A 12,662-nucleotide genomic window follows, 5' to 3' on the forward strand; every position below is an offset into this window, starting at 1 on the left:
ACTGTTTTGGGTCTATCCAGAGGTGTCCAAGACTCTATCCAACCAGATTCAGTGTTGAGGTCATCGGTTATGTTTATAAAGCTACTGTTTGTAGACATAACTGAGTTGTTCCTGAGCAAACCTGCAATACAACAAGCCACAGAGGCGAACAAGTCATGTGTAGATGCAAAAAGATACAGAGAAAATGACTCGAAATGAACTACTGCCTTGAGCAATATAATCAGACATCTACATGCATATAATACAGGGTCTTACTGGGTGATACAGGTCATTTTTTATTGTTAAATTGCATATTTTTCTTGTCATTACTTGTTTTGTGTATTGGCAATACTGTAAACTCAATCATGCCAATAAAGTACTTTAAATTGAAAAATGATTTACCTGCCGATGCGTTTCTTAAATGTAGCCTTCTCGAGGAGGAGCTTTGGCGTCCTGAAGCATGAAAAAGTAATTGATAGGAATAATTTTTTTTCCTTAATTCTAAAAATGTCCAATAAAAACAGTATTGTGAGCACCTGAAGCAAGTGTAGATTTACTCAATACTGCCTCAAAATTGTGCATCTGACTTTGTAGTTTGTCCACCTGCTGGAACGCCTCATGTTTCAGGCTCCGCTCCTGATGAAGCTGACCTCTCACCTTCAAAATACAATCATTAACATTTTTGCATTTGGCAAACGCTTTTATCCAAAACTACTTATATTGCAGTAAAGGTTTACATTTCATAAGTTCATACATTCCCTGGGAATCAGACCCACTGTTAGCGCCAAACTCTTAGAAGAAAAGGCTCTATATATAATGCTAAAGGTCAGGTTCTGTCAGGCACTTCATACAGTATATATAACTTTTTAGGGGTTCCCATCATGGGATCATTTTATGAATTTAGTTTTAATTCATTTTTAATTTGTTTGAATTCATTAGATTGTAAACACCAATTAGAAAAATAAATAAATAACCCTTTAAACATGCAATCATTTAAGACATTTTTCTTTATAGAGAGCCTTTTTGGCATAAAAGGTTCTTTAAAACTATCTCAAGAACCCTAGGGTGAGTCCTATATACCCGAGAGCAACATGGTGTCGGCCCAGATCCGGCCCACATCTGGTACGTGTGGAATCCACATGTCCACACTATGTTGCTGTCTGGGTAGAACCCCATTGAACCTTTTTCTAGGAGTGCTCTTTTACACTCAAGACTTTAACAATATTTTAAATGGTTTCATTTTGATGATGAAGCGGTGAAGTTGGTTTTATGGACTCGCTTGTTTGATTTGCTTGTGTCTGCGCTGTTGCCGTAGCTCCGTCTCTTTGCTGTGTTTCTCGAGTTGTGCGCTCAGAGTCCTGAGTTGACTGTCTCTGTCCTCCATGTCTTCCTGCAGCTGCTCCAGGCTCTGCCTCTTCAGGCTCTCCAGCTCCTGTCGGCTTTGTGTGTCTCGTGTAAAGCGATGCTCCACGTCCTGCAGCTCCTGAGACTGAAACAGAGGTGTCTACTATACGTCACTACTATACTTAGTATTATGTTGTGGAATCTGTTCTTCGCTTGAGTTCTGTTAAGACAGAATACTTGAACTTTTACATTTACAAGATAAAAATAATAAGTTTTACTCCATTACTTAATTTAGACTTAAATGGTTTCTCATAACATTTGACATTTAGCAGACCCTTTTTCCAAAGCACCTTTGCATTCAAGGTACACTTTTACATTTTTATCTGTTCTTACTTTCCCTAAAAACGAACACATGACCTTAGTGTTACTAACGCCATGCTTTACTGTTTAAGCTACAGGAAAGTCATTCTCAATTATTTAAAAATAAAAATAGTATTTTTCTTTATCCTAATATGACTTCAAAAGATGAGGCTTAGTAAATGATGACAGAATGGTAATTTTTTTGGTGAACTATTCCTTTCAGACGCCCTCTGAAGTATAGTAATGTGTTTTTATAATAACCATTGCTGCTATAGATGGATGAATTTGAGTTAAAAATCACTATATTCAAAACTCAAACCACAGTAAAATCATCTGCAGAAAATTTTAACTGAAAATAAGGTTTCAGGATATTGGTTTACTTCAACATCTGCTGTGTTCTAGATCGTTCCTAAAATTAACATTCTAGCACTACATCGACACGTAACTTTAAGCCTTGCCAATTGAAATATTCAAGCGCAATAAGACACAAAAGGGAACTCAATTCGTTACTCGCTGTGTGGGAAGTTTTCCCACATCATACAACGGAAACTTTCAAAGCATCTCAGACGGCACGCTAATACTGAATTGAACTCTTTTTCAGATCTTCAGTTATGTCTTAAGTGAACATAATCAGTTGAGAACGAAAGTGCATGTGTATCAGCAAATTGGATCTGTGCATTAGCTCTTAAAGTGACAGCAGCCTAATAAACCTTAAAGTTAATCAAACAACTAAAGACAAAGAAAAATCACTCACTGCTCTTAACTGAATAACTTTTGTAACTTTAATAAGGATTAATCTATGTTGCATTTATACAGTGTGTGCAGTGTTTTTTTTAATATTTGATTACTTTCTAACTTCTTCATTTCTGTACCTGAAAATTGTGAATTTTGTATCTACAATTTTGGTGTCATAACTGCCTGCTTTTGCAAAAATAGTTTCAAGGCTGGTAAAAAAAAATATTTATGGGTGGTAAATTTTCTTAAGTCACCAGCCATTGGCAGGTTTGGCAAAAACGTAAAAAGATTAGAAATCTTAAAGTCCCCCTGTGGTAAAAATCAAGCTTTAAATATTGTTTATATATGTCTATGTGGTGTTTTTGATATGCTTTAAGACAAACCATGTGAAAATTCATAAGTCAACACCACTGCTGAGTATTTTCTCAAAAGACAGTCTCTCGTCACAAATTACCTTGTCGCCAACCAGTGGACCTCTGAGCTGTTGTGAGTGAGTGGAGGTGGGGCTAATTTGCATATTCATAAAACCGCGTATACTAAATGAGGCAAGGGTGTAGAGTTACATTCAAGCTATTTTAAGCCATGAAGAATTTTTTTTCAAGGAAAAAACTTTTAAATATGTCATTTTGGTGATCAAAGGTGAGTTTTAAAGGATAAAATGATTGACTACAGAGTACAATTAAATGTTACTTCACTTAAGATTTTTTGGGGGGGGTAGGTACTTAGACTTTTTTAATTGAGTAAACTATTTGTAACTATACTTTAACTTAAGTATCATTTCTCAGTACTTTTTAAAATCCTGGACTGAAATCATAACTAAGTTCATTTTGAATCCACATCACTCTGGAAGCATCATAATTACAGTATATTTCAGATACCTGTCTTTGTCTTCACCAAAGAATGGACATGTAGATGAGAAGGCTCAGGGTCGTACCTGCTGAATGATCTGTCTCCTGATCTGCTCATAGTCGCTCTTACACTGTAGCATGGCCTCCTTCACAGCATCAAGCTCTTGTTTCTGAACAATCTCCTGCTGCTCTGAGATCATCTTCAATTTAAGTGCTTCAGTTTTACATGACACCTCATTCTGGACACACAGGAGCAACATTCAATATTATTAGAGGCAAAAGAGGAGGACAAATGATGAACCAATACCTGGGATTATTAAACATGTTATTAATACCAGTTGCCACTGCAGCAGCTCTTTTTGCAGTTTCTCCTGACCGACCACCAGCCTCCAGTGGCTAAAGGTTCTCAGTTTACACAGAAGTCCCGCCAGCTTGCTATTCTCTGCATGAAGATCTTCTAATACCTCTTTCTGAATAAAACAAAGATAATACTGTTGGATCAATGACAAAAATTGGAAATGATATTTTGCACAAAGAAAACAAACTGATTTTCTGCATTTCAACATTATTTTCATGACAGTTAAGCACATTTCCCCCAACATTTACATTACTGTAATGTAAATCTTTAATATACTAATGAAAATTATTCTGCACAGACACAATTATTATTATTATTATTATTATTATAATAAGCAGCAAGCTCTTTTTTCAGAACAATCTACTTCTGTGAAGTAGATCATCTAACTTCGGTTTTACACATTAACTCATCTCACGTCCACATGAGTGGCCAAACCCAGGGTTTCCCAGCAGAGCATTGCCCAATTATAATAATAATAATACTTATTATTATTACAAGTAAAATAAATAACATTTGTAACAAAATATACCATTATATTTCCAACTGTACATTATATATGTACAATTTAAAGTGATCTTTTTTCACATTACAGTAATGCCAAGAAAATATGATCATATAAATATATATATATATATATACACACACACACACACACAACAACAACAACAACAACAACTACTCCTTTATAACAAAGCTCATTCTAGCAGTTCACCTCCTGAAGTGTGTGAATGAGGGTCTCATTATCGTTAGTGGAGGACAATTTATTTTTCAGTTTGATGATTCTGTCCACGCCTTCCTTCCTCACGCTGCTCACCAGCTGTCGCACATCTTGGTCCATATTCATGTGGTATTTGTCAAGACGTGACTGTGGGCGGCACAGAGAGTTGAGCCAGCTGACATCATGCAAACCATTGCATGTTTTAATGATTTTATGAAAAATCGAACTTAAATGGATTTAGTCCATATGTCAACACTGAAACCTATGCATGTCTGAGCATTTGATGGGGTCTTCAGATCAGGCTTACACACCTTCAAAAGAACACATGAGGAAAAGAGCTGGCGGACCAGCGTGTCATAGCGTTCTCTGTGTTTGAGGTTGAGATGTTGACCTAAGCTTCTCTTCTCCTCCTCCAGTTGACTTACTCGGGCACGCAGAGCCGTGATGTCAATCATCATCCCCCGACACACGTCCGCCACCTGAGATTAGACATGTTTACTGATCATGCAGAGAAGGACGGTGGTACTATATGCACAAACACGAGTTTACCTTTCTGTAGGGGTCACTGGCCTGCATTTCTTTGGCTTCTAGTTCTTTAATGTCCTGCGGAAACAGATTGTTCACAGTTGAGAAAGATACGTGCATCTTGCTGCAGCTCTGCTGAATCTCTCACTTCACTAATAGATTTACAAAATATTTCTATTTCAAATAAATGAGGTGCCTTTTGAACTTTCTATTCATTAAAGAATCCTAAAAAATGTATCACGGTTTCCACAGAACGACTGTTTTCAACATTGGCAATAATAAGAAATTATTTTTGAGCTGCAAATCATCATATTAGAATGATTTCTGAAGGATCATGTGACACTGAAGTCTGGAGAAATGATGCTGAAAATTCAGCTTGGCATCACAGGAATAAATTACATTTTAAAACATATTCAAATAGAAAACAGTTGTTTTACATTGTAATAATATTTAATAATATAATATTACTGTTTTTACTGTATTTTGATCAAATAGATGCAGTCTTGGTGATCATAAGAGACTTAAAATACATTTAAAAAACGTACCGACACCAACATTTCTAGACGTACCTGCTCTTTCTGGTAGAGTAGTTGTTCCTGCTGTTGAAGGATGTGCTCATAAAACTGAGAATAGCTCTGGAAGACGCTCCGCTCACGACTCATCACAGCACAAGCCAGTTCAGTCAAACACTCCTGCAGATGAGTGCTGGAGAACGTCACCTAGAAAACAATTCATATTTATATTTCAGACTATTACACGGCATATCGGTCACGGCAACGCTACACTCTTTAAAATCACGGTTCTGAATTGGCATTGATGGTTCCATTAAGAACCTTAAACATCCCTAGAAACTTTCCATTTCACAAAAGGTTTTTTTATAGAAGAAAAGTGTTCTTTAGATTATTAAAGTGCCCCTATTATGCTTTTTTGGATATTACCAAAATAGATGAGATGTAGATGAGATGACAGAGGCAGCGTGGTCGCCTAAAATGTTGGTGACATTCGTTTTTATATAAGCATAATGGGCAAAATATCGTGCCACCAAAAATTTGAGGTCATGTCAAGATATATCGTGCAATAAGGCCTAGTGAGGAACTCTTCCAAGGCTGAAATTCAGAAAGGCATTTAGTTTCCAACACATGCTGTAAGCAGTAGACCAATCACAACAGACTGGGCCATCTGACCAATCAGATCACAGGAGGCTCTCAGAAAGTAGGGGTTTAGAGAGACTGGATCCTTTATCGACCGTTTCAGACACTGTGAGAAAAGAGGTGATGCTGCAATGTATATTATGAGAAAATTAAAGGGTTTTTGGATCTTGGATGCATGTAAACCTATTATAGAACCTTTAAATTAGGAACCTTTAAAATAACTAAAATAGAGGCACTTTAAAATGTTCTTCACACTAAAAAAACAATGGTTCTTTTAATAACTGAATTTACTGAATTGTTCTTTGGGGAATAAAAATGGTTCTTCAATGTCATGGCTGTGAAAAGCCCCTATTAGGAACCTTTGTTTTTAGTGAGAAATATTTACCTGTCCATCGGTCTCACCCTCAGCACCGTTCATCAACCGCTGGATGAAATCCTCCACAATCTGAGGTCTCTCTAGAGAGACACTGTGTTTCATTGAAGGCCGTTTCCACAGTTCTTCATTACATGTGAAGACAGCAGAAGAAGTTTGGGATGATCAAAGCAACACATTTTAGAAAGGACTACTGTTTTGTTGAGATGAAAATATTATAATATCCTAAATATAGGACAGCTGTGATGAAGTTTATTGTCTTTCTAAAGACAGCCTCCAGGGAGAATCAGGCCCAGCCCCAGTCCTCCCATAGTACTCTGTGATCTCCTCTGGGTTCATGCAGAGGCTGCTGTGTACCTGTGGGGAGTCCCGGGTCGTGCCGCGAGCGCTCCGACATCACCAGAGTCACTTCACTGTTAATCCTCTTCTGAAGCGCTCGGATCATGTCACACTCCGTGATCTCCAAGAGTCTCAGTAACTACAACAAACACAGCAAACATACCGGTCTCATGTGGACTATACCAAAGATATCAATCAAAATAATCACATCAATGAATTGTCAAAGGCGGCCTGACTATTAAGGATGTATATATTTTTTTACTTTTAAGAACACATCATGGCTGTTTGGTTTCATAGTGTAAGACTGGAAAAACTGGAAGAACTGGAAGAGAGAGCTACTCTCTGAGAGAACAAAGGAAATTAACATTTGAACTCACCCTTGTGCACTATCGAGATGAAAGTCTCACCTCCGAATCATCCTAACCTACATTTCTTCCCCTCATCCCCCACTCCTTCTCCCTCAAGCTGAGATCATCAAAACTCACACAAGAATCTATATGTTTTAATGTGAATAATTATCATTGAGTATTATACATGTTTGGTATCATTTGAAATGTCTCAGTGCGACTGGTTCATGTGTCTCATTCCCAAATAAGTAAAACAAAAGGTAATAAGGTTTTTAAGAGTTTAGAGATAACTGGCACACAAAGGAAGGTGGTCTCTAGACAAATGGTCTCCTACACCCAAAAGGTGTCAACTCTGAATGTAAATTCCCATTGTTAGCAGATGTTTCCATGTGAAATAGGTTCTGTCTATATAATGAAATGTAGCAAAGGGCTCGGGGCGATTCTGTACCTCAGATCAGCCTGTGAATGCTGAGAGCCGCCGGGACTCAGCCTCATGTTTTCTTAATGTCGGGTCCGCATCTCTTCTCTTTATTCCAGACCATTTGATGTTATTGTATTGATTATCGTTGAACTGATTATGAAATTGGCATAATAAATTGTTACATTTGATTATTCTAACTGACATTGACATTATTTTCATTAAAGAGTTAAAAAGAATAGTCAAACATTCGCTCACTTTTAATGATGCACGGATATCATTCGAGTCAGATGAAATAACGAGAAAATACATTTGAGAAAATGTATTGCATTTAATCAAAAATACTTTGCCATGAGAAAAGACAATAATTATAAAGACAGTTTATTACTATTATTTATTATATTTAGAATTTTAGATTTTCAGATTTTAATTTTAGTTTAACATTTAGTAATTTTGTTATGTGCTTTTTTTTAGGTAGTTTTAATATTACTATTTAGATTTAATTTATAATTTTTTTATTTATAGTTAATAATTTTAGTACTTCAACTTTATATATAATTTATAATTATTATACTAATAGTTTTTATGAATATTTTCAATATTTTCATTTTAGTAATTTTGTGCTTTTGTCATTTTTATAACTTTTTTTATATATGACTATTTAGGTTTAATTTATTTTTATTTCCATTTTAATTCAGTTACGTTTCTATTAATTTCCAATTATTAATTTTAGTGAGTCAACTTTATATACTATAATAATTTATAATAATATACTATAATAGTTTTTATTAATATTTAGAATTAGCCTGTCTTTATTTTTTCATTTTTTATTTTCATTTTAATTAATTTTTTTAATATTTTAATGTTCTTTTGTCCTTTTTATTCGTTTTTTTAATATTACTATGTAGGTTCAATTTATTTTTATTTCAGTTTTAGTTTTATTTCATTTTATTTCCAGTTGCCAAGGCATACTTTCCAATTTTCATCTAATATTTTTATTTTATTTTATTTCAGCTTAATTTGAGTTTTAGTAAATGATACTAACCCTGGTTCACGTACAGTACCTGCCATGTTTTGACGTCAACTTCTGCTGCTCCAGGTGGTGGGAGGACAGACTGACTCTGAGATAGCACAATCTCATATTCCTTCTCCTTCTCCATCTGCTGGGCCAGAGCTTGCATGCTGGGAAAGTAAATCTCCACCCTAAAACACAAGATCATGGGACAGGTTAACACAAACATATTTGTTTCACCACAAACTATTATGAAAGAGTGAGTGTTTGAAATAGTGATGACATGTTCATGACCTGTAAAGCTGAGAGAAGTGTTTAAACTGTGCAGGGCTGTTTATTGTCTCAACACCCATCTGTCGTTGAGTCCAGCTCTCTTTAAAAACTTCCATCTGCTTCCAGAGCAGTAAAAATCCCCGCTGGTTCATCAGGGACTGTACGGGGTCTTGAGTTTTAGACGCAACTTCCATTTTTCTCTCCTCATTTCCCATGTTTTCATTAAGGACCTGAAAGATGACAATGAGATAAATGTGCTTCACCAAACAGAGATGTATGAGCAAACTGAGTATTTGCTTTAATCCAAAGTGAATTACACTGCATTTAAGGTATACATTATTTTAGCTCATGCATCCCTGGGAATGAAACCCATGACCTTGGTGTTGTTAAAAACATGCTCTACTGTTTGAGCTACATGAATGCAGGATTAACATCTCAATATCTCCAGGCTATTTTGTTTCTTTGAATTTCTCTTCCTTTCATTCCAATTTAACTTCTTGTAGTGTTTGGCTTCATTCCAATTTCAGAATTTTTCTTTAGTACTTCTCTATCAGATGTCGCGGTGATGTCGGGGTCTCCTGTGGTCTGTAGCCGGAGGGGCACTGCATCTCTTCCACTACTGAGCACATCATCAATGATCAAAGATACGCCCAGTATCGCCCCATTAGCCTCCATTCTACAGCGGTCATTCAGATCACAGAGGCAGAGCTACAAAAAACAAACAAAGGATTGCATGATCCTAATGCTAATAAAACAGAGGAAGACTAAAAAACAAAAAGCACTTGCAAAGTTACACACCTGCATGTAATGCTCAATCTGTGAGACGTCCCATATGATGAAAGGGTGCGATCCATGGATTGCAAGAAAAGATCTCCATGGATACCATTTTTGGGCCTGAAACCACATATAAAATAAGCAGAACCTGCTGGAATCAACCAGCTTCATGAAGTACATTCTGTGATGCTTTTAAACACTAGTGAAGGATGAGCATGTAGATGCTGGACAGGCCTGGTGGTCTCCCACCTGAAGGCAGGCCGGATCTAACGGCTGAGGAACAGGGAGGAAACTGGCTCCTCTCAGCGCGCTGTCACTCATGATAGGGAGGGCGTGGCTCATGTTTTCACTCACGCTCTGATAGGCCGAGAGGTTTCCAGAGGAGAGGAACACCTCCCTTGTGAAGAGACAAGAACGGAAATACTGCGTTTTCATTTGGTTTAACTTTATAAAAACAAAACAAAACTATACCGACATTTTAAAAATAAAACATAAAAAAAGACAAAAACACAACAAAATTACTAAAACTTTCAAATTAAAATGTAAAAGGAAATATAAAAATAAAAACTATGTATCTCAATGACACTAAAATAACAACACCATCTTCTCTTCTGTAACTACCCGGAGACTGTTAATTGAGGGGGGAAAATAGTGTTTTAAAAGGTTAATTCAGGTTGTCAAATGAAAAAACCTACAAAAGACAACTAATGTTAATTATATTTTTACAAATAATTTTACCTTGAATTTTTTTTTCAAATGTTTTGTTTTTGTAATAATAATACTGTATACATTCAGATGTGATTATATATTATTTTATAATATATGTTTTTTTCCTTATAGTTATACCACTGGATATTTCTTCAGTGGAAGTACAAAAAATAAAAACATTTAAAAAAATGTATGAAACCAACATGAATACAAAAGTTACATCTGTGATTTTGAACTGTCAGCGTTGGTTGCAGCAGAGATGAAACAGGATCTAAGTGCCGGAGCTTTAACTTTAATTTTCAAGAACAAACACGAACAGAACAACCAACTGACAATGAACAGAAAGACACAAAGAGCTTAAGTACACTGCAAACAGAGGAACTTATGACTGATCAAATCAGACACCATGGTGACAAACTGATAGGGAACAGAACTAACAGAACAAGAAAACCAACCTAGAAACATGCATTTTAAGATTTTTCACAAAAGTTCTCCTCTACATCATCTCAAACGTTATTATTTGCCATTGAGACTAATGCTGTGAAATCTGTCATTTACAAGCACCTGATCATGTAGCGCACTGCGGTATCGAAGCGCAGGAAGAGCACATCCCTGTGTAGCTGCAGGAGCCGCCCGACATTCTCTGAACTTCTGGGCTCACAGAGAGAGTCAATCTGTCGCTGGACATCCCACAGTTCAGCCCCTTTGGACAAACATCAGAGCGTAAGGAAACACTGGGCTGGAAGTCGCACAATATCAGCTAAAAACTGCACAGTGTATATTTTAATGGGGTCCTATTATGCCCTTTAACGAAGTCTTGATTTTTTTGTTTTTGGGGTGTACTAGAATGTTTAGAATTAGAATGTAGGTGTACATATTTTCATGCTTGATTGGTCAAAAAACACATTATTTTTCACATATTTTACATTATTACAGCACCTCTCTCCCCAGTCTGTCTCGAACGCGCATTTTAGTTTACGGTTTCGATGAACTTACATCCATATAAGATGAACTTATATCCTTACGAAATACGAAATGTGCTGTGATTGGTTAGCTGGCCTAGTGTGTTGTGATTGGCACAATCATGTTTGGGAAATGTCCCGCCCCTCCATCACTGCGAGTTCAGCTCTAGTTTAAATATGAATAAGGATGGTGTCAATTTCAAACCAATTCACATCTGATTCAGACCCTGACAATGTTAATGAACAAGATGATCGTGCAGAACGGATTTCATGCACAGATTTCACAGGATGTTTCAGAGTGGTATGTTTTTTGTTATTTTCTTATACATTATAAATACAATGTTATCTGCCATTTAATAGTGATATTTGTTGGAAAACTATGGTAATACAAACAGTAATCGATCACAAAACCATGGTTAATTTTCCTAGGGAGTGTTGACCCATCTTACAAAAGCGAGAGCTTACAAAAGCAACAGAAAACAAGCTGTTCTCCATAAAATGTGCAGAGCACAGATAAACATTGGGGTTAAAATGTTCAGGAACAATGTTTAAAATAAAATTGAAGTCAATTGAAGTTTGTCAGCCTTAGGAAGGTCAAACAAATGAGTTTTTGAAACGTGAAAAAACAGTGTTTCTTTGACATATAGCAACGACAACACTGTCTTCTCTAATGCAGCTCAGCCAGGCCTCGTCCCCTTTTTTTGTGTATTCCAAAGGCGCGGATTATTTAAATGAGTAACATTGTGACTTCATAAGATCCAGAAAACCGCATAGTAGTCCCAAACGAGCCGTTCGTTGTAGTTCTTGGAAAGGGGATTCTGTTAAATAAAATATCTCCCTTTGGAGTCGACAATGACCTTTGTAACGTTGCAGATTTTTTTATGCTCAAACAGCAAAATTACACACTAACTAAAGTTGAAAAAGTGAAAAAGCATAATAGGACCCCTTTAAGCTGAATATGAGCCACACTGTTTGTTTTACAGAATTATCATATACCGATGCTCTCTAAGCCGCCCCAGTCTGCTGTGAGCCTCTGAGCGCTGTCGGGACTGAAGGAAGTGTTTGGATTCCCCAGCCGAGCAAAGCTCACCAGGTAATAGACAATGTCATGAAGAGCTGAAATAATCTGCAGAGTGTTCTGAAGAGCCTGGTGACATTCCTGTAACAAGAACATCCATACATCTGTTAAAAATCACCGGCTGATTCAAACACGTTAAGCAGCCTGCACGATGAGTGTCCAATTGCACAATGTCTCTTCTGAGGGAAGGATTACGATTAGAGTTATGAGTGAATGAGGATGACAGAAATCGGATGCACATCAGTGATTAGTCAACCCGAGACGCTGCTGGTAAGGTGACAGTGTTTGAACAAGCTTAATTGCCAATTTATATTCAGATAAATGCCATCTTGTGTGTTATTTGAACCATAAGAGATATTT

At 36.5% G+C, this 12,662-nt stretch overlaps 1 protein-coding gene across 1 annotated transcript in view; it reads right to left on the reverse strand.

Annotated features, from left to right (window-relative positions):
- LOC309479087 (uncharacterized protein) overlaps positions 1 to 12,662 on the reverse strand; it is a 40,150-nt gene that overhangs the window by 964 nt on the left and 26,524 nt on the right. Inside the window, exons 27-45 of the mRNA XM_082142938.1 lie at positions 12,221 to 12,383; positions 10,827 to 10,965; positions 9,804 to 9,951; positions 9,579 to 9,674; positions 9,324 to 9,488; positions 8,802 to 9,010; positions 8,560 to 8,698; positions 6,749 to 6,869; positions 6,404 to 6,516; positions 5,437 to 5,586; positions 4,892 to 4,945; positions 4,654 to 4,821; positions 4,337 to 4,489; positions 3,602 to 3,736; positions 3,353 to 3,505; positions 1,259 to 1,468; positions 516 to 636; positions 382 to 432; positions 3 to 121 (exon numbers count right to left, since the gene is read on the reverse strand). Of these exons, the coding sequence (XP_081999064.1) occupies positions 3 to 121; positions 382 to 432; positions 516 to 636; positions 1,259 to 1,468; positions 3,353 to 3,505; positions 3,602 to 3,736; positions 4,337 to 4,489; positions 4,654 to 4,821; positions 4,892 to 4,945; positions 5,437 to 5,586; positions 6,404 to 6,516; positions 6,749 to 6,869; positions 8,560 to 8,698; positions 8,802 to 9,010; positions 9,324 to 9,488; positions 9,579 to 9,674; positions 9,804 to 9,951; positions 10,827 to 10,965; positions 12,221 to 12,383 (2,607 nt within the window). The remainder of the gene's footprint in view (positions 1 to 2; positions 122 to 381; positions 433 to 515; positions 637 to 1,258; positions 1,469 to 3,352; positions 3,506 to 3,601; positions 3,737 to 4,336; positions 4,490 to 4,653; positions 4,822 to 4,891; positions 4,946 to 5,436; positions 5,587 to 6,403; positions 6,517 to 6,748; positions 6,870 to 8,559; positions 8,699 to 8,801; positions 9,011 to 9,323; positions 9,489 to 9,578; positions 9,675 to 9,803; positions 9,952 to 10,826; positions 10,966 to 12,220; positions 12,384 to 12,662) is intronic.

The sequence above is a fragment of the Leuciscus leuciscus genome, assembly GCF_965113295.1.
Source record: "Leuciscus leuciscus genome assembly, chromosome: 17".
NCBI classification, from domain to species: Eukaryota; Metazoa; Chordata; class Actinopteri; order Cypriniformes; family Leuciscidae; genus Leuciscus; species Leuciscus leuciscus.